Source organism: Dermacentor andersoni, chromosome 1 (assembly GCF_023375885.2).
Source record: "Dermacentor andersoni chromosome 1, qqDerAnde1_hic_scaffold, whole genome shotgun sequence".
NCBI classification, from domain to species: Eukaryota; Metazoa; Arthropoda; class Arachnida; order Ixodida; family Ixodidae; genus Dermacentor; species Dermacentor andersoni.
Window position 1 is genome coordinate 117,360,538 of NC_092814.1, and position 27,422 is coordinate 117,387,959.

The 27,422-nt window shown below is 45.6% G+C and overlaps 1 protein-coding gene across 1 annotated transcript in view; it reads left to right on the forward strand.

The window, feature by feature from the left end:
- Nucleotides 1–27,422, forward strand: part of G9a (histone-lysine N-methyltransferase G9a) — a 187,259-nt gene that overhangs the window by 119,004 nt on the left and 40,833 nt on the right. Inside the window, exons 17-21 of the mRNA XM_050191012.3 lie at nucleotides 9,017–9,161; nucleotides 18,675–18,752; nucleotides 19,453–19,568; nucleotides 21,437–21,523; nucleotides 25,019–25,097. Coding sequence (XP_050046969.1) covers nucleotides 9,017–9,161; nucleotides 18,675–18,752; nucleotides 19,453–19,568; nucleotides 21,437–21,523; nucleotides 25,019–25,097 — 505 coding nt within the window. The remainder of the gene's footprint in view (nucleotides 1–9,016; nucleotides 9,162–18,674; nucleotides 18,753–19,452; nucleotides 19,569–21,436; nucleotides 21,524–25,018; nucleotides 25,098–27,422) is intronic.

Sequence of the window (27,422 nt, forward strand, 5' to 3'; positions counted from 1 at the left end):
CAGTCATTCAATTAGAATGCCTCAGTTTTAGGCAGCCTATATATAAATTTATTGTCATGATTTAGGCAGGGCTCTTTATTTTTTGACCAGCCTCACAATCTTTGCATACCCTTAAAGCGATGTAGGTTGTTGTTGTTGTGTCATACTTATCTCTTTATACAAACACAGTGCACTATGTACGTCTGGTGATGCTCTGTCCCCTCGTTTCATTACTGTCTTTGTCGGAGTACACCAAGTAGCATAAAAAACTTGTTTCTCATTTACAAGCTTGTCAATAGACCAGACGGTTAGTTCGAACAGCCTTACATGACACATTTATCAAATGGTAATGTAGGACTAAACAACTTTTAGCCAAATGGAATTTCTCTGATGCTTTGTGCAATTGAACCCACGTCACAAAGGTTCCTCAAGTACGGCATTCTGACGTTTATCAGGCTGCGCCACAAATTCACTGGGTGTGTTCTGCCTTTCAGTGAACGTCTTTCACGCTAACGCATTAGCGAGCTGCACCATGAATGCACTGGGCATGTGCCGCTCGTTGAACCACTCGCCAACTTTGGGTCACTGAGTATGTGCCATCGGGTGCGTGGCAAGCAAGGGAGCAATTCTCAGCGTTTGCATACTCTGGCGCACCTTGTTTTTCGTCTCAAAGGCCACTTGCGGACTTGTCGATAGGGCCAATAGATGGCGCTGCACGTCCAGAAAGAAAGCAAGAGAGAGGAGCTTGGTTGTTGCATGACGCATTTTGCATTATTTGCATGCACCGGTGTGCCATGCATTGTGGAAGCACGTGCAGGCTGTGCGGCAGCACTGCTAGATAGTGCCAAGTGTTCTTATGGAAGCGCGAAAGAGGAGTCCTGCTGTAGTAGTACACACCTCATACATAACTCGTTTCGACGGTGGCAATATGTTGTGTCGCCATATTGATTCAATGCTAAACGCATTACCGTCGACAGGCATCGTAAGATGGGTTCTGCCAAATATTTGAAACTAAGAACTGAGCTCCAATTCACAATTTATGCCTGAAATATTATCTGCGGAGGCAGGCACCTCCTCTACATTTTCTCACAACAAGGAAAAGCTAAAACACTCTTCTAGGAGGATATCCTTCTTTTTTTTTGAAAAATCAGCAGGGCCAGGATGGCAAAACAAAAAGCTGCTGATTTAAGTGCTGCCTACTAGTCTTCTGATATCATCCAGTATCTGTTCTAACAGACGTAGAGCTACAGATGGGAAATAAGGGTCTCCTGGACAATGTAAACAGAAAGATATTGTTACGTGTGGAAAGACACAGACGAGAGTTGCTATTTACACGCTATTTACACTGGAGCCAGGCAGCCAGGCTGACACTCGCTCGTGCCGAGGGCACCGACCAACTTCTTCGTCGTTCTCGCGGCGGCTCGTCTCTCGCGGAATCATATCGTAATATTACCCCCCGGCGGCAAAAGCACCGTCACGGTGCTGTTAAATATCCAAGGGGCATGGAGAGTGGTAGGGCTTGAGTCGGACAACGTGGACAATGTCACTGGTTGTCACAGCGGAGGACGTCGTGGGCGTGGCTAGAACGATTTCATAGGTGACATCGGTCACTTTGCGTATCACGCGATATGGGCCTGTGTAACAGAAAAGCAGTTTTTCACAAAGGCCGACTTTACGCGATAGTGACCAAAGCAACACGAGGGCTCCGGGCACAAAATGGACATCACGGTGACGGAGGTCGTAGCGTTGTTTCTGCTTGTCTTGAGACACTTGTAGATGAGCGCGCGCAAGTTGGCGAGCATGGTCAGCATGGGCGATTGCATCACGGGCATAATCGCTAGTTGAAGCTGTATCGGACGGAAGCACAGTGTCCAGTGGTAGCGTCGGTTCGCGGCCATACAAGAGGTAAAACGGGGAAAAGCCAGCAGTTTCGAGACGGGAAGAGTTATATGCAAAGGTAATGTAAGGTAGAGCCAGGTCCCAGTCACGGTGGTCGTCTGAAACGTATTTGATAGCATGTCTGTAAGGGTGCGGTTCAAACGCTCAGTGAGGCCGTTCGTTTGGGGGTGGTAGGAGGTGGTAAATTTATGCTGTATTGAGCAGGCACGCATGATGTCGTCAATGACTTTGGCCAAAAAGGTGTGGCCGCGGTCTGTAAGCAATTGACGCGGAGCACCATGCATCAATATGATATCATGTAGCAGGAAGTCCGCAACATCAGTTGCACAACTGGTCGGAAGAGCACGGGTTACGGCGTAGCGGGTCGCTTAGTCCACCGCGACTGCAACCCACTTGTTTCCTGATGTAGATTCCGGAAATGGGCCTAGAAGGTCCAAGCCGACACGATGGAAGGGCTTGGCAGGGATGTCGAGCGGCTGCAGGTAACCAGCGGGGAGCTGGGAAGGCTTCTTGCGTCGTTGGCAAAGTTCACAAGCGGCGACGTAACGTCGTACGAAACGGGCAAGGCCCGGCCAGAAAAAACGGCGACGTACACGGTCATAGGTTCGAGATACGCCGAGGTGTCCTGCCGTTGGTGCGTCGTGAAGCTCTGCTAGAACGGTGGAGCAGAGGTGTTTAGGTACTACAAGCAGGAACTCAGAGCCGTCTGGATGAAGGTTACGACGGTACAGAGTACCGTCGCGGAGGACGAAGAGGCGTAGAGTAGCATCGGCCGGAGAGTGTTCAAAACGGTCGATGAGTGCTCTGATGGAGGCGTCACGGCGTTGCTCGTCGGCAAAATGAAGCAGCTGGGATACCGAGAATACGCAAGAAGCACTGGCAATATTGGAGAAGTCAGAGTCGTCAACAGGGTAACGCGACAAACTGTCAGCGTCTTGGTGCAGGCGGCCAGACTTGTACACCACGGAATATGAAAATTCCTGTAGCCTCAAAGCCCATCGACCAAGCCGGCCTGTAGGATCTTTTAGCGATGAGAGCCAGCAAAGAGCATGATGGTCAGTGACTACGGAAAAAGGGCGACCGTAAAGGTAAGGACGGAACTTTGCAACCGCCCAGACAACAGCAAGGCATTCGCGTTCCGTAATGGAATAGTTGCGCTCCGATGGTGCTAGGAGGCGGCTCGCATAAGCAATAACGCGATCCTTGCCACGCTGATGCTGGGCTAAGACGGCACCTACGCCATGACCGCTGGCATCTGTACGTAATTCTGTAGGGGCATCAGGGTCGAAGTGGGCGAGAATGGGTGGTGAGGTTAGAAGAGTGACGAGACGAGAGAAGGCGGCGGCTTCTGCAGTACCCCACGAGAATTGTACGCCTTTCTTCAAAAGATTAGTTAGGGGCCTAGCAATTGTCGCAAAATCTGGAACAAAACGACGAAAGTACGAGCACAGCCCTACAAAACTTCGAACGTCTGCGGCTGTCTTCGGAACCGGAAACTCTCGGACAGCGCGAGTTTTGTCGGGGTCAGGCTGTACTCCGGAAGCGTCAACTAGATGGCCCAGAAGAGTAATTTGTCGGTGGCCAAAACGACATTTGGATGAGTTAAGTTGGAGCTTTGCCTTTCGAAATACATCAAGTATAGTTGTGAGACGCTCAAGGTGAGTGTCGAACGTTGGCGAGAAGACGATGACGTCGTCGAGGTAGCAGAGGCATGTGGACCATTTGAAACCTTGGAGCAAGGAGTCCATCATACGCTCAAAGGTGGCAGGGGCGTTGCATAATCCAAACGGCATTACTTTAAATTGGTATAGGCCATCAGGTGTGATGAACGCGGTTTTTTCTTTGTCCATATCGTCAACAGCAATCTGCCAATATCCCGAACGAAGATCAATAGACGAGAAATATCTGGAACCGTGCAGGCAATCAAGGGCGTCGTCTATACGTGGGAGCGGGTAAACGTCCTTTTTGGTAATGCTGTTCAGGTGACGGTAGTCTACGCAGAAGCGCCACGTGCCGTCCTTCTTCTTAACCAACACCACAGGTGACGCCCAGGGACTCGATGAAGGCTCAATGATGTTTTTATCGAGCATTTTGTTCACTTCATCTTGAATTACTCGGCGTTCCGACACAGAAACTCGATACGGTCGTCGTTGAATAGGCACAGCATCGCCAGTAAGAATGCGATGCTGGACCGCGAGCGTCTGGCCTAAAGGGCGATCGTCGAAGTCGAAAATATCGCGGTAGGACGATAATACTTCGCAAAGGTCTTCAGCCTGCGTAGAGGACAGGTCCGTCGCAACCATTTTCTGTATCTTGGGATCGACGCCCGAGGCTGGCGTGATGGGCATGCTAAGGTCGCGAGAACCATCGGTCGATAACGCTGCCACGTATTGGTCGCCGAGACAATCAATGGTGGCAAGGCAAATACCTTGCGGTAGAATTTGCTTTGCCAATCCAAAGTTACTGACAGGCATGCGAATGTGGTTCGCAGTAATAGTAACTATACTGTGAGGCACGGTGACGTCATACTGTATTGGGATGTCGGGCAGAGGAGTGACGAGGTACTCGCCATCAGGAACTGGTGGGAAAGACAACAGGTCAATGTAGGCTATGGACTTTGGCGGCAGGCGAAGAAAGCCGGTGGAGCGTAAGCGGCAGTGGGGTGCGTCAGAAGGTTCTGCGAGCATCGGCAACTCGAGGCGAAGGGTACTGGAAGACCAGTCAATTAGGGCAGAATGGGCGGAGAGAAAATCGAGGCTGAGAATAAGGTCGTGGGGGCAATGAGCAGTTACGGTGAAGAGTACAGGAGTGTGGCGGCCGGCGATGCTGACACGTGCCGTACACATGCCGATGATAGGCACAGTACCGCCATCCACAACGCGGACGACGCGTGCCGACGCTGGGGTGAGGAGCTTGTTCAGTCGTCGTCGGAAGGCAGCACTCATAATAGAAAGATGTGCTCCTGTATCGATGAGTGCCGTGACAGGATAGCCGTCAACGTCAACGTCAAGAAGGTTTCGGTTAGTAGGTAACGTGAGCAGAGGATTTGAGGGCAGGGTCGACAATGCAGCTTCACCTCCAGAAGCTGCAGTGCCTAGTTTTCCGGCTGGGTGCGGGAGGCGATAGGCGGCGAAGAAAAGCGGTGGGGTTGCGGCGAACGAGACTGGTGGCGTCGAGGTGAGGGCGAGCGGCTGTAGCGAAGGTTCGGAGCAGGGACATCAGCGGTAGTAGGTTCATGGCGGGTGGCATAGGGTACAGAAGGTCCAAAGGTGCGGGAATAAGTAGGGGCGGAAGTCCGAGGAGGTGGTGGCCATCGGTTGCGGCAGTGACGGGCGACGTGGCCGATGCGACAGCAGTGGAAGCAGATCGGCCTGTCATCAGGTGTACGCCATTCGGACGGGTTGCGGCGAGATGTGGCAGAAAAGGACTGCCGGGGACGAGGAGGGCCGCTAGATAACTGGGGAACGCTGGGTCGAGACGTGGAACACACGGTGCTCAGACCCATGTTTTCAAATTCCTGTCTGACGACAGCCTGAATCATCGCAATGGTGGTTGCTGGCGGATCGGGATGCGGCGTGGAAAAGGCTGGTAAAGAAGCGGCCTCGAGCTCGCGGCGAACAATACGGGTGACGTCGTCACAGGTGGTGGTCTGACGTGGTCGACCCTCACATGTCGACGTAGCAGCAGTGTTGGAAATGTTACGTGTGGAAAGACACAGACGAGAGTTGCTATTTACACGCTATTTACACTGGAGCCAGGCTGACACTCGCTCGTGCCGAGGGCACCGACCAACTTCTTCGTCGTTCTCGCGGCGGCTCGTCTCTCGCGGAATCATATCGTAATATTATGTATTGAGAAGCTTGACTCCGTCCATGCAGAAAGGCTTTCTGCCGGAGAATCAAAACCATATGCATAAGGACCTCTGTCTCAGATGCACTGCCAGCAGCATCACTGATTAGTGCGCATGACTTTGGTAAGTTATCCAATGCAGAATGTGCAAAACCTCCAATTGAAGTGCACCGTGCAGCAAGAAAGAATTTGGAAAAGCAAAAGGCAAGGCTCATTATGTAAACGTGACACAATCTCTTGGCAGAAGGCAGGGAAGGAATGTTGCTTGCAGGTGTTAGTTGAGGCAAAGGGTGAGAGTGTCCATGTTGGCACTGAAGCTCACCTCCTGGCAGCATGGGAACGCGACAATTCAATTTCTCCTGTCTCCTTTAAGATGGACATATTTGAAAATTTTATGGAGTAAGACTATTCCTAGACAACAGTTTAAGTTTTCTGCTGTATAACCAAAATTTCCAATCGGGCCTGGTGAGCGATCTTTTAAGGCACCTTTAATTGGTTCTCTACTTAAAATCTGATTAATCTATGTGCAAAGTGTTCTAGCAAAAAGAGTTTGGAACATAGATGTCTAGGTATTTGCTCGTGGCGCAAATATGTGGTCATGTAGAGGGTCCTTTAATATTTTTGAGAGTGTTGCTGAAGATGCAAGAACTTTGTTAAAACGAAATTTTTAATAGAGAAATAATTGAAACCTAATGGAGACCATTTTGTAATCGGAGAATAACGTGGCAGTGGCATCATAGCTTACTGGCACACTGCAACTGCTTGATATTGCATGCAAGGAAGCAACCGTACCACTTATTTTAGCTGAACTGACTATAAGTATTAAAATTGGTAAGTTGAAAGAAATTTCATTTCTGTGCACAAAATTTATAGCAGTTGCACACATTCAGTGTTCGTACACATCCTTGAATGCCTTGAAAACCCTTGAAATAAAAAAAAAAAAAAAAGATTCAAGGGTACTTAAAATTTCTTGAAAAAAAAAAAACAAAGAAATGCACTCCTTGATTTCCTTGAAACTGTTCTTGTGGCCTACTTATAAAAAATCAAGGTAACAAACTCCGCATCGGCACTATGCCATGGACAGTGCCTATTGGGAAACAATTGATATATTCTCATTTGAGAGCTTTGCTAAGCAGTTGCAGTCTGGCATGTCCAGAGCCACAGACGACACGCTGTTTAAACCGCCATTGCCATCGTGATGCTAGACAAAGCCAGATCAAGCGGCCAAACCACACCACCATTTTTGTTGTTTTGCTAGTTGGTTTACATTGCAGCCATGATATCATGGCTCCATTTTTGAGGCCTGGGCTCTAGAAATGCCTCGAAGAAAGTAAGTTTCAACCATTTGGCCATAATGTGACGAGTATCTTTGGATCAAGCCGGGCACTACTTAATAACCCTCATCGAGTGAAGTGTGCGACTTTTCACAAGTTGATTAACATTGTTACAATCAGAAAGTCGACTTTAAAAGCAACCTGAAAAGCTTGAAGCATGCGTGCAATTAAGTGGCTCCTTAGGTATAAAGAATTGCTGCTAAAAAAAGGGAGATTTGGATTTTTTAAAATTTACGTTATGAATGAAGCTTGTATTAACCTCCTTTAATTTTGAGCTTCAGCGACCTGGAAATCCTTGAATTGTCCTTGAATTTTCTGTTGGATGTTCTGTACGAACCCTGTGCACATCAGAAGTTGTGTTATAGTAAGTTTCTTAGTTAATGGAATCTTGCTTGTGAGCTTCTAAATAATAGCTTTAGCACACATATTGTAATTGCAGAATTGAAGCAAGTAAGTGCTGAAGGCATATTTACTTAGTAAGAATTCTGGAAGTAGTTTCCGTTTTGAGATATTTATCCCCAAAATCAGCAATAAAGTATGAGCATATTGGTATACCATGTAATTTTACCCTATGGTCTTTAAGCAAGTTTGTGCAAGATGCTTTAAAATTGTATCCTTAATATAAACACATGATATTTGCAAAAAGAACTTCAGGTATAAATGCAAGATAGAAACACATAATTCTTATTTTATATGGATATATGCATTGAATCTTAGACACTTCACTCTATTTAACTAAGTCTCAGTTCAGCTTTATTGTTTGAGCTGTTGGAAGCTACCAATTTTTTTGCTTCATAAATTTGTCGATCACGCTGCAGTTTTCAATTTTGCAAGTCGGAGAAACTTTCGTTGGGTTAAGCAAATTACTGCCATTTTCATTTTCTTACCCAGCAAGTGAGGCTAAGTAGTGCTACTCTTACTTCAGAACCAGAAGTTGCCACTGCAGGTCTCTAAACGACTAATTGAATCACTTCTTGATCATGAAACACCACTTAGGTATCAGTATTTAGCTCTATTTTTCTTTAAGAGGAACCTTTACCTTATGAGGCCATTAAGTCAAATGAATAAAATGTTTCCTGAAGTGAATTTGGTCATATCTAAGCTCCCGTTGAACAGGCTCTGCTTGTTTGCAACCTAGTAACATGCTTCCACTTCATACCAGCATCTAAAAGCATGCAGTCTTTGGCTCAAGTCACTTCAAGTGAAGAATCTGACTGGATGACTTTTATTAGTATATGCTTGAACACTTAAAGCTTTCACCTGTTAATGAAATGGGCAAGAAGTCGGAGAAAAGACTGCAATGAAATAACAGCATTGAGAGAAGCATTTTTGAATTTCACCCCCATCGAAATGCGGCCACCATGGCCGGTTGAAGGTTTTCATGTGAGGCAGGATAGCAGATCCAACATATACTGTTTAGAGGACCGTAAACTTGATAATTCTTGCTGGATAACCCTGTAATGTATGTAGTATCAAGAATCCTGCAGATCATCGCCGTCTTCAATGCGGCCCAGCCCTGTCGGCTCAAAGAATGCATTATAGGAAAATTGCATGGTGATGCATTTCATTGAAGGTTCGAGGATCTATATCAAAACTGGTCACTTTAAGTTCTTTTGAAGAGGAGGGCACGACTGTGCTTTGTCTTCCTTGGAAATATAATTTTAACAGATTCAAAAGGCAATAACGATTTGACATTTGAAAGCGGTAGCTTGACACAAGATCCTTCTTAGCGCACTTCCTGTGAGTCCGTGATGTCCTGCTGGTCACATAAGCAACACCACTTTTTGAATTTGCTTTAAGCATAAAAGATTTCGTTGCATGGGGTATTGATAACTTTATGCTGTAGACTTTTGCACAGAGCCAGGGCATCTACTTTTGTGAATTAATAAACTTGGGCTTATTGCCAGACTTAGCAGCACTGTGGATTTTGCAATTGTTTGATTTTGTGGTCACAGGGACATCAGCAGGGGCAAGGAGCCACATCCAATCTCGTGTGTCAATGGAGTTGATGATGAACCTGCTCCCACTGACTTCTTGTATCTGGTTGAGAACTGCCAGACAGCTGCTGTTCCTTTGGACCGCTCCATCACTGCCTTGCAGGTGTGTGACTCTGCTCATATCCTGGCCAAAAGCAAGCAGGTCACGTCATCATCATTTATTGTCCCTTAAGGACTCCTTTCAGGGTATTACATGAGGGGGGGGGGGGGGTAAAAGCATCAAGAAACACTATGGTCATTTGTACTATGGTAAACAAAACTTAGTATACATGCTAGTAGATGATGTGCAAGAAAAATTAAAAACAAAACAAAGTAAGGTATGAACCGGCAGTAGAAATGGAAACACAACCGGCAATATAACAGAGAAGTAAAAAAAAAGTTAGACGTTAGAGTAACAGCATAGTAGTGGTAGGTTAAGGGTTTAAAAAACCTGACAATAGGTGTCTAAATTTATCTGGATTACTTTCATTTAGTATGCTGTTGGATAGCGCGTTCCACAATTCAATAGCACTAGGTAAGAAAGAGTTGAAGGCATTAGAGGAACCATGAAGACATTGTAGACTCAGGTTGTTAAAGAGACGCTTAGAAAAGCGGTTGGGCGGAAGTAAAAAAGTGTTCCTGAGATGTGGGAAATTATAATAGAGTTTGTGGAAAAGGGAAAGTTGTGAAATCTTCCTATGAAGTGTTAGGCTAGGGATGCTGAGGGATGATTTTATGCCGCTTATACTTGTATGTCAGTCATAGTTTGAAGCGATAAAACGTGCTGCGCGATTCTGCATTGCTTCGAGCGAGTTAGTAAGATAAGACTGGTGAGGGTTCCAAACTGCTGAGGCATACTCAAGTTTAGTCGGAATGAATATTCACATGAGTGGCCTCGTCTAAATCCATGTTGATTGGGAAAGAAAAAAGAGTGCTTGTCTAAATGAGATGCAATACTGGAGTACAATATAGGCTCTAGAATATTACAAGGCATGAAAGTTAGGGAAATAGGGCGGTAATTACATGGGCTGGAACGACTACTGGATTTGTGCACAGGTACAATACTGCTAATTTTCCAATCATTCGGAATGGTGGAAGAGGCAATAGATTGAGTGAAACTCAATTCCAAGAAGCGGCTAGATTGAGATTTGGTGCCCTTTAAAGCTTTGGATGTTATGCCGTCTGGGCCTGGTGCACTGGAAAGTTTAAGGTTATCGATTAAATTGGAAATTCCTTGAGTAGTTAAAATAACAGCCGGCATTTCTGAAAAGTGAGTAGATGGCAACGTAGGAATATCAGTGGGAGGTTCATTAGTGAAAACCGAGCAAAAATAAGAGTTCATGACATCGGGACGCTGATTCACTGAAACAGGAGACCCATCCGAGTTGATTAATACGATACTATGACATGAAGTACGTTTAAGTGATAATGAGTTCCAGAATTTACGAGGGTTGTCATGCAGAATGCTTAGCAGGTCCTGGTGAAAATATTTGCGTATAGATTGTCTCAGCAAACTTGTGTATTCCCACAATACCGTGAAGTATTTTTCCCATTTTTGCGGATTGTTGTGTCGTTTGAGTTCGTGGAAAATGCGCTTTCTTTTCCTAGATGGTTTCTTAAGGTTGTTTGAATACGAGGGTCTGCCGGCATCCCCGCGAATATGTACAAGAGGAACATGAGCATCAAGAAGAGACAGAAGTTTATGTTTATAGAGTAACCAGTTTTGCTCAGCTGTTCTGGAACCGGCTGATTGATGGAAGTCTACAAAAAACAATTCTAGCTGATTGTTAATTTCTGCAAGGTTAGCTTTATTGTAATCTCGGATGTATTTAGTAGACGGCTGGCGGGTAGGAAGTTCTATAGCTATGTTAAAAAACAAAATGTTGTGATCGCTAACACCTTTAACATACTGTAATGAATTTATTAGTTCATTATTGGTAGTAAGTAGTAAATCAAGAATGTTATTACTGCGAGTAGGTCTGGTAACTACTTGGCTAAGGTTGTACATAAGGACTGCTTCTAGGAAATATTTGGACACGCGGGTTGAAGCGATGCAGTTTTCCCAGTCAATATCCGGAAAGTTGAAGTCGCCGCATAGCACGAGGTTAGCTCGAGGAAGACAGGAGATTAGATTGGATATGATGGAATTAAGTTCGTTTGTAAATGTAATGTCACAATCAGGGGGACGATAACAAGAAATCAGTATGGTCATGCTTGTCGGCAGTACTATCTTGAGACAAAGGATCTCCTGGTGACCTTCAGTAGATAAGCGAGAAGAGACCAGCCGTTGTTTGACATATACCAAGACCCCACCCCCCCGACGACGGGTCCTATCTTGCCTATAAACGGTATACGATGGGTTGTTCAGAAGTTCATGGTCCTCGATATCAGAGTTTAGCCATGAGTCTGTCATAACAACAGTGTCAGTGTCATCATCCGTGATGATCGTTTCCAGTGTTTATTTTTTCGTCATGAAGCTTCGAGCATTGGTTAACAGAACTTTCATCGTGTGAAACGTGGGGCTCTTTGACGGCGCATAACTGGATAGGGTAGAGTGGGAAAATGGAATATTTTCAATACGAGTTGATGGATACTTTGTCAGTTCTATGACTGAATCAGACTTGGCGTCATAGACAAACTGCTTGTCTTCTATGATGAGCCTGACATCCTGCTTTCACAGTGTTAGTTGTGGGGTCTCTCAGCAGCAGACTTGCTGTCTTATGTCCAGCCGCAAAAATGCATGGGCGTGAGCAGATCGAGCTAAAGAAAAAGAAAATTATGTGGACCCCACACACCGCGGGAATCGGTGTAAATGAAGCTTTCTATGCTGATTGCTTTGATTGACGATAGTTATAGTGGCGGACTCTGGATTAATTTTGACACCCTGGTGTTTGTTAACGTGCACCTAAATCTAAGTGCACTAGTGTTTTTGTATTTTGCTCTTGTCGAAATGTGGCTGCCATGGTTGGGACCAAACCTGCGACCTCGAGGAATGTCATTGCCGCCAAGCTACCGCGGCGAGCACAAAAATATTGATTTGACGTGCGACCTCAGTAGAGTCACGACCCTACGGTGCTTTAATGCGGCTTTGCATCTGTACGCCCTGTGTCAGTTGTTCACTTCACAAATTTGCATGGTGTTTATTTTTCAGAAATAGCAGAAACGTACCGTACCATCTTCAATTTGACCGCAACCGCTGTCATGTCTATAATAGTAGCAATTCCTTGCCTTCTCGCGTCTTTTCCCTTTTCCGTCCTCTGCCCCTTTATGGGAACTGCAAGAGTGGCAAGGCTGTTATTCACTCATTTTGCAACTGCATAGATTCTACCCATTCTCTGCCTCCTCTCCCCCCTCCTCTCAACCATTCTATCTACCTCCCCTCTGGACTAGCATGTTAGTAAAAAGTTAAGCGGTTTCTGCAATGCTTTTGTGGGGGGTCACGGATAATCACAGCTGTCAAGAGGCTAATGTGGCAACGCCCAGGTAGCTTCAGAGGGCATTGTGCATATGCGACAGGATGGAAAGGTCCCAACAGGTTTCTCGCATCAACTTTCCTTTCTGCCACGCTCCTTGCATGTATATACGCACTCTTCACCGCTATACTTCACCGCTATAGTGTAACTGAGTATAACTTCACCGCTATACTCAACCACCCGTCTTACATAAAAATGCCGGTGCACACTCAATTTGTCATTTTGGTACCAGCAAATCTTTTCTGGGGTCATCGCACGCGGCATTCACAGCTATCACCGCCAATCTTATTAAGATAAGCATCTTCGCCTATCTGTTTCACAGCCCGTGGTGCCGTCGGAAGCATAGCGAACGCTTTTAATAGGCAATGACCGAAACGCGCCGCCGTTCCCTGCTGCAGACTCCGATTGTATACGTTTTCCGGCTGCTAGATCCCATGTGAACAAGAAAAGGCGTGAGGCGCGCACGATCAAGAACAGTATATAGCCGCCTGTCTCATGGGAAAACGACGGTGTGCACAGTTTCTTATTCCGGTACCAGCAAATCTCTGCTTGGGTCGTCGCATGCCGACTTCGCAGCTATCGCCACCAAACCTATTGCAATAAGCACTTCACCTATCTGTTTTACAGCGTGGGGTGCATAGTGCCATTGGTAGCATACTGTGCACTTTTAGTAGGCGATAATCCAAACAATCAAATGAATGGTCGCTCCATCTACAGAGAACTTATATCAGCCTTACATATTTCCTAAAGATACACTCCAATCGTCAACATCCATGTTTTAACACTGTTAACGATATGACCTGCTCTACACTATTCCATAATCGTCCTTCTGTAAGAAAGCCTTTCTCACTTCGAGTGAAGGAGCTTAGTGATCAGATACATGTCCCACTCCTCGAGCTTCGCCTAATGCATCCAACCAAGGTGTTACCGCCTTGGGAGTGGCAGGTCGTAGAATGTGACATATCCTTTTTAGAAATAACAAAACACGCACCAGAGATCGAAATACGAACTCATTTCCTAGAACTCCAGCACAAGCACTCCTGCGCAGAGTTCTACACAGACGCCTCGAAGTCTAATGCCGGGGTGTCGTATGCTGCTGTCGGCCCATCCTTCTCAGAATCCGATGTACTACACCCGGAAACAAGTATATTTACTGCCGAGGCTTACGCATTACTGTCTGCCGTGAAACATATAAGAAAATCAAAACTCCAAAAGTCAGCGATATACACAGACTCCCTAAGTGTCGTGAAGGGCCTGATGTCACTTTATACACACAAAAATCCAGTACTTAATGAACTATATTCCGTCTTGTGTAAAGCGTACAGATCTAACCAGCATATCATTATATGCTGGGTGCCTGGCCATAGGAGCATCGAGGGTAACGTTCTGGCGGACGAGATGGCCACGTCAATCGCATCGCAAGCTGTTAACCCTACCGCTGCGGTGCCTGTCACAGATCTGAGACCTTTCTTGCGAAGGAGATTGCGAGACCACTGGCAACGCATGTGGGACGCGGAAACGGATAATAAGCTCCACCTGATAAAACCGCAGTTAGGATTCTGGCCCCCTACTACAAAATCGCGCCGAACAGATGTCCTATTCTGTCGTCTCAGAATAGGACACACGTTTGGCACCCATAATTTTCTACTCACCGGAAGTGAGCCTCCAACCTGTGGTAGATGCGGGCAGAGGCTGACCGTACTCCACGTCCTCCTGGAGTGTCGGGAAGCCGAATCTGAGAGAAAGAGACATTTTTCATTAGCATACCGACAGCACATTCCTCTTCATCCTGCAATGCTCCTTGGTCCAGAACCGCTTTTTAATACAGACACAGTGCTACATTATATTAGAGATGTGGTCTTACATGCTATTAGTCCCATGAATTCGTAGCGCCTCCTCTCTCGAGAGGATGCCACTGCGATAACTGTTTTGAATAGCACATGCCTCCAGGCCCTTGTGCTTCAAGGGCTCTAAGGAGGTAGTAGTGCTCTGGCATTTCTTATAATCTGATATATTTTACCTATTGCATCATTCTTTTTATATGCATCTATATGTTCATAGTACAAGTCATACGTCATCGCCATAATTTTATTACACATATTTTACGCACTTTAGAGCGTATATTTTAAGGCCCCTTTACAGCCACGTCACACCAATTTCATAGCAATCATAGTTACACTGCACACCCACTACCACAGACATGGCGCTCTTTGGCCATACCTGGCCCTTGCGCCATAAAACATCAAATATCATCAATCCAAACATGCCGCTGTTCCTTGCTGCAGGCGGCGCAATGTGGGCATCACGTTTCGCTTTGGTTTCCCATCTCCCTCTTAAAACACCATGCAGTATTAAAACAACAAAACGCGTCTCGGCACGCCGAAGCACCACCAGCTCGACGCACATTGGCGTCTCGTGCCGCAACGATACACGCGACGCTTTGCATTGCGTAGATGTCAACAATGGTTCAGCCTGTCAAATTTTTTTATTTACTTCGGATCATACGTTTTCCCATTTAGTACGTTTATTCTCGCATTTTTTTCGAAAATATATGAACGAGGTTCTACTGTACAGTAAAAGCTCGTTTATTCACTACTCGTTAATTCGAAATTTCGGATAATTCGAAGTAGTCGCCGCGGTCCGTCCAACAATGTATTGAAAGCAATATGTAACACATCCCGCTAATTCACTCTGAAATCCGCACCGGCACCGATAATTCGAACTCCGCATCATCGTGGATGGGGAAGGTGCTAGTGCGCGGGAGCACGCTGGTGTCGCTGTGCGCCGTGTTCTTTGTATACAAGCGTGCGAGGGTGAGCCAGCGAATGCGGCTCAATCTCGCGTGCGCGAGAGGGGAAGGTGGGGCGAAGCACGCCCTCTCTTGTCGCGCGCGAGGCAGGGGGGTGAGGTGAGGGAGGGACGGGGGACGATCTTCGGCGGCTGCTGCTTACGGCACGGCCATGCGGGCGCCGCATCTTGAAAGTGATCTGCGACGTGGCCAAAGTGCGCGCCCGCGTGGGCCTCATCTTCAAAGCGATCTGCAATGTTTGCAGAGTGCGCGTAATGCCGGTAGCTTCTTATGCGATGTGCTTTCTACGTTTCGTCTGCGTTGAAGCGAGAGCTGTAAGAACGTCAATTCGCTCGCTGCTACTGCTGCGTGTCCTCACTCCAGCGTCTTTCATCGAGTTTCCGCAGTCATTGAGCGAGATGCGTTCATGCTTACCTGTGCGCGCGTGACACCGTGCTTGTTAATTTATTTAGTAAGCGAATGCTTACAAGTTTATACGGCTGATAAAACTATTATCCTTACTTCGTATAGCTATCTGCTAATTTTCTATCGCAATCGATGCTTCGCTTTTCGCGCGAGACTGCGAAAATTTTTTTTTCTCCGCCCCAGTCAGCGCGACGAACGCGCGGATGGAGCAAGAGCCATCTCGACGTCGGGCGCGTCGGACTGCGCTGGCCGCGTCCGGTTACGTTGGCTGGGCCAGTGTATCGAAATATAGACGTTCACGCCAACGTGACGTAGCGTGTGCGCGCGTGCTCACGGCACGTCACACTATATACGCGCCTTAACCGAGCAATTTTTTTTGCTGACTTTCATTAGTTCGAATTTTATATAATTCGAATTTTCATAGCATCCCCACGGAATTTGAATTAATGAGCTTTTACTGTATTAGAAATATTTGAAAGGTGCTTTTCTTTCCTTCTGCTATAAATAAATTACGTGAACGTCACATGTAAATGAAAACACTGCTTGGTAACACGTGTGTGTGTGGTTGACAATGAAGGAAAGTTGCAGAGCAATTCACATACATTTATAGCTTGAAGGCTGTATTGTGTGTGTCAGATGCTGTAGCATGTGCCTAGCTCTGCTTTATATATTTTACTTATATTTTTATACTTATATTTACATGGCCTACTAATGCAATGCCATGCCGTTAGGTAGTCTCACAACCTTAGTCATTGTTTCTCAGTACTTGCAAACTTACTTTCATTTATTACAGGGCTGTCATTGTGTCATCGTGTGATCATTGCAAATTGTAGAAATGTATCGAGCACAGCTAGGGTTGGTTGTTGTCACAAAAGCTTGTAGTTCTGCATTACGCGTTCTTGATCACGAAAGGAACGTGCCCACTGTCATGGAGCAAGAATTATTGCGGTGAAACAGTGCTCGCACGGGCATCCTTATGAAGTCACGGCGTAAGGTACGGCACTGATGCGCCCTCTGTTGTGAGTCGACTCGCTCTCCGAAGAGGCTCGCCGGTGTGTTTCTTGCGCCTCTTTGCCGGCTCCAAATGCCTTGAAAAATTTACGAAAGAAATGTGTCGCAAAGCAATTACCTGCGGGATGTACTTTTTTAGGATGCCAAATCTGTTATGTATGTGTTTTCTTTAAAAACGCGAGATCGAAAGCGATGGCAAATGTTGGAGGCGGCAGGACACACAGTCTCACTTTTTTCACCCAAGCAGTGGGTGAGGAGTGCTTCTCGCAGACATAGTTGCAAGACTTGAGCTTTCAATCCTTCCTTGGAATTGCATGAGCCCACAATTCCAACTGTACCGGGTCAGTCGGAACTTTGAATGTAATTACCGTTTCCTTGGAGGATGCGTAGTCATTGCGGACGCATTTCCGCCTCGTCCTAGAAAAAGCACTGATTGAAAGTGCTTGCCTTTGTTGCAACGTGGAAAGCGCATGCAAAGTCTGAGAAGACAGCGCCGCCGGTGCAATGCGGAAGCCCGCGAGAGCTCTAATAGAGATGGAAAGCCTGTAGATAGCAACATCGACAACTTGCACGCCCAAATTGGGAGCTTTTCCCATCAAGGTCGCCTACGCATGCACTCGCACCACATGCAAGCGAGAAAAATGTGGCGGCATTGGCAGACGTCGTCTGCTCCGGGATTACTACTAGTAGCTCGTTTCAAGCTCAGTACGGCATGTAATTAGCTGCTGTAAATGTCCGCCGCTTCTATTTATTGATGTTACAGAATGAAATCTGGGAAAACGTACAATATATGAGACGATATCACAATATCGCGAAGGTCTTGTATAGAAGAACATGTAAACGATGACAACGCACTCTGCGCATCATCTGTCATGCTGCGGCGAAAACTGCAATTCCTCCTTGCCCAACCATAACTTTATCGGGCTACCCGCCCGCGCTGTCGCGCCCTAACAGATTCCTCTCCTCAAATACTCGTTTCTCCGTGCCCACTGTAGGCTTTGACTGGTTTTCTCTAAAATAGTAAATATGTGATGTAAAAATAAAAAAATGGAGAGAGAGAGAAAGAAAAGCTAAATCTTTTTGTGTCATGATGTGCAAAACTGCAGCACAAGGTTACACTGCAGCACAAATTAATTACATTGTAGCACAATTTACGGTTGTGGATTGAAGCCACACAACTAGTTATTTTGTGTAGTGTTTGTGACTGCAGTGCTTTGCACATGCGTTTGATGTGCTTTGGCACATGGCTGATGAAATCTATGTGCTCGCATGAAGCCCCAGCCTCAGAGAGCTAGCTGGCCCACCATGTAATCTAGGGGGCTGACTGGAGTTGTCAATGTATTTAACTGCCTGTGACAGATGGCACATCAGGTATGCCACTTCGCAGAGTGTGGGGCGTGGCCTCATCACGACATAATCTTACCATGGGGGAAGGGGAAGTTTCCCCTCCTGAGTTGTCTTGCTCTGTGGCAAGCAGTAAGTAGGCCAATATTGAAAGCAAGGTACAGATTGTTGCCATGCATGCAAGATATATGGGTGTAAAGAAAGCAGTGAGGCCTGAAAGCGACTTTTCTTTATAAAGGTATCACGGCTGGTTATTGTTTTCGTGTCTTATCACACTGTCATCATATGTGCAAGAAGTGATCGCAGTCAGAGTAGCAAGTGTTGAGGAAAAATGCACTTTACAGGCCATAGCAAGGCATGCCATTCAATATGTGAATGTGCTATAAAGTGTTATGCATGAATGTGCTATAAGTGTTATAAAAAGCATGTGATTGATATGAATGTATGTATGAGGATGCTAGATGCAGCACCTGCTAGTTTTGTGTAAAATCGTTTTGATGACAGATGCAAAGTGTGTGGTGTTGCTGTCTTAGTGAAAGATTGGTACTACCTGTGTTCGTAAGCTTGTCACAAAGTCATTGTGCTTTTCTTGCAGAGTTGTAAGTGCCAAGACAAATGTGCATCACAGAGCTGTGTCTGCTCGAGCATCAGTTACCAGTGCTGGTATGATGAGGTGCAGTATTTTTTCTTCTACTTCTGCTTTATGCCTGCATTATAGTCGAGAATATTTGAGTCATTCATCTTGTGCTCATCGAACCTTGCACCTGTTAAAGTATAACCTAAAGCAGAGTGCTGCTTCAGCAGTCCTGAATGCTGGTAAAATTACTTTACATGAAGGTAAAGGGTGTGTCAATATTTTGCTGTGTTTTATGATGTTATGACCTCTGTAAGCTGCTGGTACTTTTTTGCCCCCTTTGAAAACTGATACAAGGTGCTTAAAAAGAAATTTAAAATGTGTTTGCTTAGTGTGTAAGTCAATGAAAAATTTACCATGTTTTATTTAGGCAGATGGATCATAACTATTATTAGGTGCTTGCGTAAATGCAAGTTGTGAAGCCTTTTTTTTTCCCTTATGTTGTAGTTTGCCTGTTCTAATGTTCAGGCATGTGTACAGTGGGAAGTTGCGGTGATAGTAACCGCATTGTCACCACAGTGTTAGAGATTTTCTTTGACTTGTTATAAAAATGTGTTGCTAGAATTAAATGCTGGAAAATGGCAGCAGAAATAAAAGGAGTGAGACTACGGGTGCAGCTTAGGGTGAAGATTGAAGGGTGAGGGAAAAAAAAGGGGGTGATATTATTGAAGCATTGGTGGTGTGAAAATGGCAAAATTGTTCAGTGGATAGTTTTTCTTTTTCTTTTTTCTTACCGTAGGATGGCTGTCTTGTTCCGGATTTCAACTTACTGGATCCTCCAATGCTGTTTGAGTGTAGTAGAGCATGTCTCTGTTGGAGTGACTGCCGCAACCGAGTTGTCCAGAAAGGCATCACGTACGTTCTTTAGCCTGTTTCTCTTTTGTTTTTGTTTTTCCATTCTTTTCTTTAATAATGGGATTATGCTTGGTTGTACGACTTCAGTTACAGGCTGCTTGAAGCCTGTAACTATTTCACCAGCAGTGGAATGTAGAAACATCCATGTTTAGTGGACATTAAGAACCCCATATTTAGGAAATTATTCTCCAGCTTTCTGCTATGGTGTGTCTCATACCTTCATCGTAGCCTTAAAATGAAGGGTAAAAAATATAGTCAAATGATTGCGTGAACACTGCATGACAAGAAAAGAAATAGGTTTTTAATGAAAGAATTTAAATTTTGTTTGAATGTTTGAATACCACATGTAGTAAAGCTTGTGGTTTGGATTTCATGGGACTGGCAAAAGCTTTTGAACTATCTGAAGGTTGAGTTATTGAATGGAGGAAGGAAAAAATTAAGTGTTTATTTCATCAACACACTTTTGTTTAAAGGGCCCCTCACCAGGTCTGGCCATGTTGAGCTGACAAGCACAGAGCATATATTGCATAATAACGATCGTGTCTGCAAAGTATTGCATCGCTACATGCCGCAGAAGGATCTGAAATTTCAAACCGAATGCTGTTTTTCCTTCTCACGGCCGCCGTGCTCCAAACTGGACGGTGACATACTCGCGTGCCTGCACCTACGTACTCGAGTCCGCAGTGTGATGTCGCTCGTGATGACACGTGACTTCAAGTATTATTCAAGGCACCATCTGTTATTTTTGGGGTCTGTTGCTTGAATTGAATTGACGAATTGAAGTTTAGAGATATAATAAAACACACAAACAGAATGTCTGTGTGTTTTTTGCTTTACTTCGCACTAAAGCAAGAGAGATGTACTTCAGCTTCGTCTGCTTGTTCCCATGGTCGTGTGGTCACGTGCGCAGGTACCGAAACTATGCCATTTTCTACCGTGTTTCAGCACGTGATCATGCTCTGCGATCCGTTTGTTCTGTGCCAGTATTCGTGTAGCACTGAATTATACTGCTAGTCATGTGTCCTTATGCACAGCGCGTAAAATCGTGCGCTGCGCGAAGCGATAACAGCTCTCGCAATGCTGCCAGCAAAAATGCGCATCACGGAAAAAAAAAAAAAAAATGCGTGGAGAAAAAAAAGTGAAGGCGAAGCCCGTGACATGTGTGTCACGCGATCCTTGAGGTCTGGCATGGGAGAATGCAGGGAAGGAATTTCGCTTACGAAGGCTAGACAAGGCGAGTGGAGAGGGAGTCTCGCTATGCAGTGGAGCCCGCCTGCTGAAATCATGGGTTCGCGGCACTGAAATATTTCTATCTTGGCTATTAATGAGCCGATTTGAAAAATTTTTGCGGCAGAACGCTCCCTAGAGGACACGTAACAACGTATAACCGAAACTTGCTATGGGGCCTGGTGAGGGGCCCTTTAATGAGGTATTCTGTTATTTTTTGCATTTTGCTTTTGTGTGTGGCATGAAAATACCCTGCAACCTTGTGAATATAGCAGTGCAGGGAAAGGTGCACAAAGCTGCTTGAAATGTCAATTCTGTGCCATATAGTAACAGATAAATAAATTGGGAAGAATAGGCCTGTGCACAGGAAGTGGATGGTTTTCTTTTTATGTGTAATCATGGAGTGAACCCCTGCACCATTGCTTATGTGCTGAATATAAAGTCTTGCTTTATTTGCAGGACTTGTAATTCACTATTTCCTTTAGTCTCTTCTGTGTGCAGTTACTGCTCTGGGCTAGTAAATGCCAGTGCACCTTTCCTGCTTATGTATTTCCAGCATGGCTAGTGAGGCATCACTAATGAAATATTGAAAACTGAGAAGGATGACATTTTCTGTAGCATGTTTTCACTTTTACCTACAGGTGTCATCTTCAGCTGTTCCGGACGCAGGGAAAAGGCTGGGGTGTCCGCACTTTGCAGGATATTCCCCAGGGTGCATTTGTGTGCGAGTAAGTCTTTAACGTTTTCTTGGATTGTTTAGGGACACCTTGCTGCTTTATTTTTAGTCATATTGAGTAGGGGTGTGTGAGTACCGAATAGTAGATCTCAAATCGAATATCAGAAAATTTATCACAATGTTTAATGCTTGTAAATCTTGGGCAAGAAAACATGATGCCGCACATGCTCAGGAGTCTCCTGGCATTGCACAATGACAATGTAGCAAGCTATCGGCAACTCAGGTACTTAGGAATCAAGATATACAATATGGTCTACTTTTATTAAAGAGAACACCAAATTAGTATGCCAGCACTGGTACAGTTAAATTCTATATGAAGGTCTGGAAAATAATTTATCAATAGAATCTCAACTAAAATCAAGCGCTATTTTCCCCCTGAAGCTAATGAATTAATGATGTTATGTTGTACAATACCAATGAGGTTCTCAGTTTAATAGTGGAGCTGTGTCTTATGGCAACCTTTTATTGCATAGAAAGTTTTGCTTTCCAGTTTTCATCTAAAATCAGAAAGGCTTTTCCATCTTTACGGCAGGTAGGTTATGGTAAGGCCAATCTGTGCGACAGACGAAAGCGCGGATCGCGCATCACGTGGCTTAATCACCACTTCGTGCATAGTCGTTGCTGCTGTGTAGTTCGGTGCTGTCGGTGAAGAGCAGGCATCTTTTCATTGTCGCGTTCAGTGTTATTTGCCACCTGTCAAATGTTCTAATATTCGAAGGGCGACGGCTAATTCGACGTTGGCCGCTACGCTAATAGGCGGTAAGCCGTAGCGGAATGCTTTCCGCTAATATGTTTGTATGGGTGGCTCATTGGTTCAGTGATAGCACGTACGGGTTAGATTGGTAGCTGTTAAGTGGCATTCATTGCCACGTATCCATCACAATCTGTGTGCGTTCTGATGGCTAATTGGCCCGATCTTTGCACTTTCGAAATTATGCGCTGCTTTGTTACGGTTCCTATGTCCGCGTCATGTTATCGTTATGATTGATGCTGTTAATCTGGACAAACCTTGTACCGACAGAGGCGGCCCTAGCCAACGCGGTGCGGTGCTGTTCTGCTGTTCTGTTTGGGCGCTGTGTGTGCGATCCCAGCATCTGGCCGAGAGTGAGAGACAAAACATATTCATTGAGCCGTTCAGTATATGAGGTGGAGCCTTATTCCAGGTAGCCATGTGCTGTCTTGGCTTGACTGTCCCTCTCTGCCAGCAGACATTGATCTTGAGGTAGGGAGCTGGACAGCAGTATCTACCACTGCCCAGGGAAAGGGGAAGGGGGTGGCAGGTCAGGGTTGTTGACACACTCCCATATGATGTGACTGAGAGTGCCTGGATGATTGCAGAATTTACATTGGGTGTCGAATTGTGTGGGGAATAGCAGATGCATCCTGATTGGAAGGGGAAATGTGTTAGTCTATAATCTGAGTGTGGCTTTCTGGATCTTCGTGAGGTTTGGGTGCGGTATGGGGAGTCTTCTTCTTCTGAGCGTGTAGTGTTGTGTAATTTACTGGTAGGTCAATGTCTTCACCATGGTCTGTTGGTCGAGATCTCAGGTCATAGATGAATGTGTTCGTTGCCTCTCATGGAGCAGTCAGGGAACACATGCAGTAGGACAGAAATGCTAGCAGAAACCAAGTCTGCAACCGTGTCAGCCTGGGCAGCCTGCCTGCGGTGTACTTGGCACTCCTTTTGTGCTGAAAGCAATGATGTGAGGTGCTCGCTTGTGCGCCATTGAGCATGAGGGGCTTCGCAGCGCATGCATCATGTGGCACTGTGCAGGTCTCTACACCAATAAAAAATGAAATAGTAGATATTCGTTTTGCTAATCGAATTATTCAAACATTCACTATTTGATTTGATTCGGTGATATTTAAGCATTCGCACACCCCTATTTTTAAGTCATCTCATAGAAGCAAGATGGTTCTAAATATGCACCTTGGACTAGATAAATGAAGGTTGAAAATTATGCAGTTAACTGCCAATTTTTCGGACTCTCTAGGGGCCGCGACGTCTGAAAAATTGGGCAGTCCGAAAAAACTGAATGCATGCCTTTTACTGCCCCCAAGGGCTGAAATCGCTACAGGCACGTCCGAAATAGCTCCGAAGGCCTTGCAGTACACTTGTTAGGCGTATCAGTGCTCTCACTGTGATAGAACACGACAGGTTCCCACGTGTGTAATTAAGGAATAAATAACCTGTCCCGTGACAATTGCCCCTTCCCACACTTGGTAGGCTTCACCGCTATACTTAGTGTATGCTTCACTGCGTGACAGCTGTATTGAGGCGAAGGTGACTTCCGGGAACCGGCATTGTGCAACTCGCCTTGCTTTCCGAGCTTCCAAGACATTGCAGAGTATTACGAAGGCAGAGTCGGTCCCATTTCTAATAGTGGCGAAATGTTTCCATGAAAAACAGAGCAGCAAACGTAGTGAAGGTCGAAGTTCGTAGCGAAAATCGAAGTAGCTAGGTCTAGCATTGCCGTGGTGGTTGCTAAGGCTGCCAGCGGATTTGCATGCGAGAGCGCCTGTTTGAGGAGGCGAGATAGTAAAAATGGTGGTGGTGCTGGCTACGGTTAATGCCTTCATGGTAGAAAGTCCGGAAAATTGGACGGCAAAGGTTTTTTTGTGTCCAAAATTTCAGACGTTCTTATACATTGACTCTATGGGGTACGTGGCACCGCCGCGAATGTGTCTCAATTATCGGACGTCCGGAAAATCAGTTGTTGACTGTATATGGAAACATATATATATATATATATATATATATATATATATATATATATATATGCTCTCATGTATGTATCTATATTTGTGCATGAATGTGTGTATGTGTGTGTGTAATCAGTTAAATGCAGTAACAATTTATTGTGAGCTGCTGTCTGTTTTCAATCAGAAGTCTGTCGAAGGCAGGCTGGAGATCAGCATTTTTGGCAGCAAATGTGTCCTCAGCGCATTTACGATCCCCTAGTGCAACCAAGACAGATGCAGCCGTTGGTGTCAGGCGCATGTGTACTGACCAGTAATGTTTACTGTAAGTAAACATTACTGGTTTACTGTAAGTAAACATTACAGTACAGTAATGTGTACTGACCAGTAATAATGCTTAGCCCCGATCACTCGGCAAACGAGTTGAGGAGAAAACACAGGGCTATGGAGGAGGGTAACTTGTAATCATCCGTAGCTCTCTTAATATGAGACGATCACACAAATTTTTGGTGCGAATGATTAACTTTAGCTGTACCCTATGCGTCTACAAAATTTGTATGAAGGGGCCCTTTAAAATAGCTTTATTTCTTTCTTAACTAATTAATTTATATATTTATTTTGTTTCCATTGTTAAAATAAAATTTCATAACTTCAAATGGGGGCTTTAGATTGTAAAATGATGAGTGGTGCTTCCACAGAACTTTCGAACATCGCTATGACATCCTTATGGTAAAACATTGAAGATATTGACGTCGCACCAAGGATGTTTCGCTGCCTATCATTACAGGTACATTGGGGAGATGCTCTCGGATTCAGAGGCAGATAAGCGAGAAGATGACTCATACCTGTTTGACTTGGAAAATCGGGTAAGCCTTTTCTGTTCCATTGTAATGTGTGCCAAGTGCACTGCAGCACTTCCTTAAACTTGATAAAAATCTTCTTTAACTGTATAAAAAGGTTATCTTTTTTTTTTAAACTGAAAGCATACTGGATGAGTGCGATGCCTTTCTATGAAATATTCCCAAAAAAATTTGGAAATACACCGTAATAACAGACAGATAAAGAACACAGTAAAAGCCTGAATATATTATGAGGGGTAATTTTAGGCCCGGAGAAAAAAAGAGCTTTCTTCGTATGTAATATCTATCACAGACATTTGCCACGCTTCAATAATATATTTTATTAGAGCTACACTGCCTGTCCATTTACTCTCACTTCCCTCAAATGAGAACCCACCATGGTTGCTTAGTGGCTATGGTGTTGGGCTGCTAAGCACGAGGTCGCGGGATCGAATCCTGGCCACGGCAGCCGTATTTTGATGGGGGCGAAATGCGAAAACAGTGTACTTAGATTTAAGTGCTTGTTAAAGAGTCCCAAATGGTCCAAATTTCTGGCGTTCCCCACAGTGGCACGTCTCATAATCAAATCATGGTTTTGGCACTTCAAACCCCATAACTTTTTTCCCTCAAATGACACATGGCCGCAGATTTCTACACTCATGTGTACTGTCCAGACCACCTGATGCACAAGGGCGCAGGCATAATGAGAAAGCAGCATGGTGCATAAAACGAGTAATCCAGTCTCTTCTCGCTGTAGGTGCACTTTGTAATCTTGTGAAAACATGAGGAAGGCAGGAGATGGAAATTCAATATGATGAGCAAAACAAGAACAAGGTGAAAACAGGAGTCAACGTTTCGAGAAGTGGACTTGTCTTCTTCAAGGCGACATATGCTTTCCTCGCTACAGTATCTATAGGTGGGATTCTTCTAAAGGGGAGAGGGTGTAAGGTGGGTAGGTGCGGCAACGAGCGAAGGTGTGTTAGCGGTGAGTGTGTAGAATTGAGAATAAAGGAGTGCTGTGCACAAGGCCAGTGACACGGCCGTCTGTCAAGCACGTGTTAACAGCCGTGTGCCAGCCGGTGTGTCAATGGCGTGCACAGCAGCCCTCTATTACCTGTTTTGCTGGTGGTCGTGGGCTATCGTGTCTCTGAAAGAGATAATAGAAGGAGCAGCAGCAACCGGTGCTAGTGAAAAAAAAAATTAAAAGAAAATACTGAAATGAAATACATAAATGAATAAAAGGAAAAAAAGGGGGGGGGGAACGGAAAAAAAAGGACCACTAAGCAACCAAACTAAGTGTTGTTGCCTATAGCTTGAAATTTAGCATAGCAAATAGATTCTAAAGCTACCTTTGAAACTTTTATGCCTATTGGTTGCAATGTCTTGAACTTATGGATAAGGTATGACTGTACTTTCTTTCTCATTCAGAACGGAAATTTGACTAATATAGATCATATAAATATATATATGTTTTGTGGGAGATATGGGTTTCTCCTCCGTACTCTTGGGACAAAGGAACGACAACACAGTAGTGCAAACAGTCACAAGGGCATTTATTGCACCTTTCATAGATCAATGCCTGCTAGCCGAGTCGCTATCCCCAAAACATGCCGATGGGCGCGCGACAAATCTAGAAGTCCGACTTACCGCGACCGCATTGCGAGCGAATATGTTCGCCCCATGCTGGATCCCAACGCCTGGTCGTTCGCGTGTACAGTCACGCCAACGGTGTCCAAGGCGGCCACGCGAGACGGTCTCGCAGAAGCATGGTCGGCGCGGCACGCGGGCGGCACGTCCGTCCCCGCTCGCTTCCCGAACCCAAAGAGGCCAAGTGCCTTCCTTTCGGCGCCCAAGTAACCTCGCCTGTCGGCGGCGTTAGCAGTGCAACACTAGCGCCATCTCTCGCACTGCGCTTGAACCACTCCGAGCGCCAGGCCACGCGGCGGGCGAAGCCGCCCTGCAGGAGACGCGCTATGCGGGAAAGACATCAGGGGACGCGCGAGAGTCGCGCATCCCCACATCCCCCCAACCTTAAATCACTACATATTCTGGCGAAACATGTCACTCGGTCTAACATCAACACGTGCTTCGCGAACAAGGTGGTACATGCAACAGTGGCCGCGCCGAGGAAATGTCCACACGCTGTCCGTAGCATGCTAGCCGACATTGTCCTTGGGTACACCGCTGGCGTCCGCCGGTCACAGCAGCAGCTTTGCGACTCGACGGCACGATCCCAGGCCAGGACTCCGGAGACGACGACGCAGTAGTCGGTACGAGCAAGCGTCGCTCGCGCCGACGCGCCCTGCTGGCAAGAGGCGCCGCCGAACTGGCCACAGCATCACCATCGCCCGG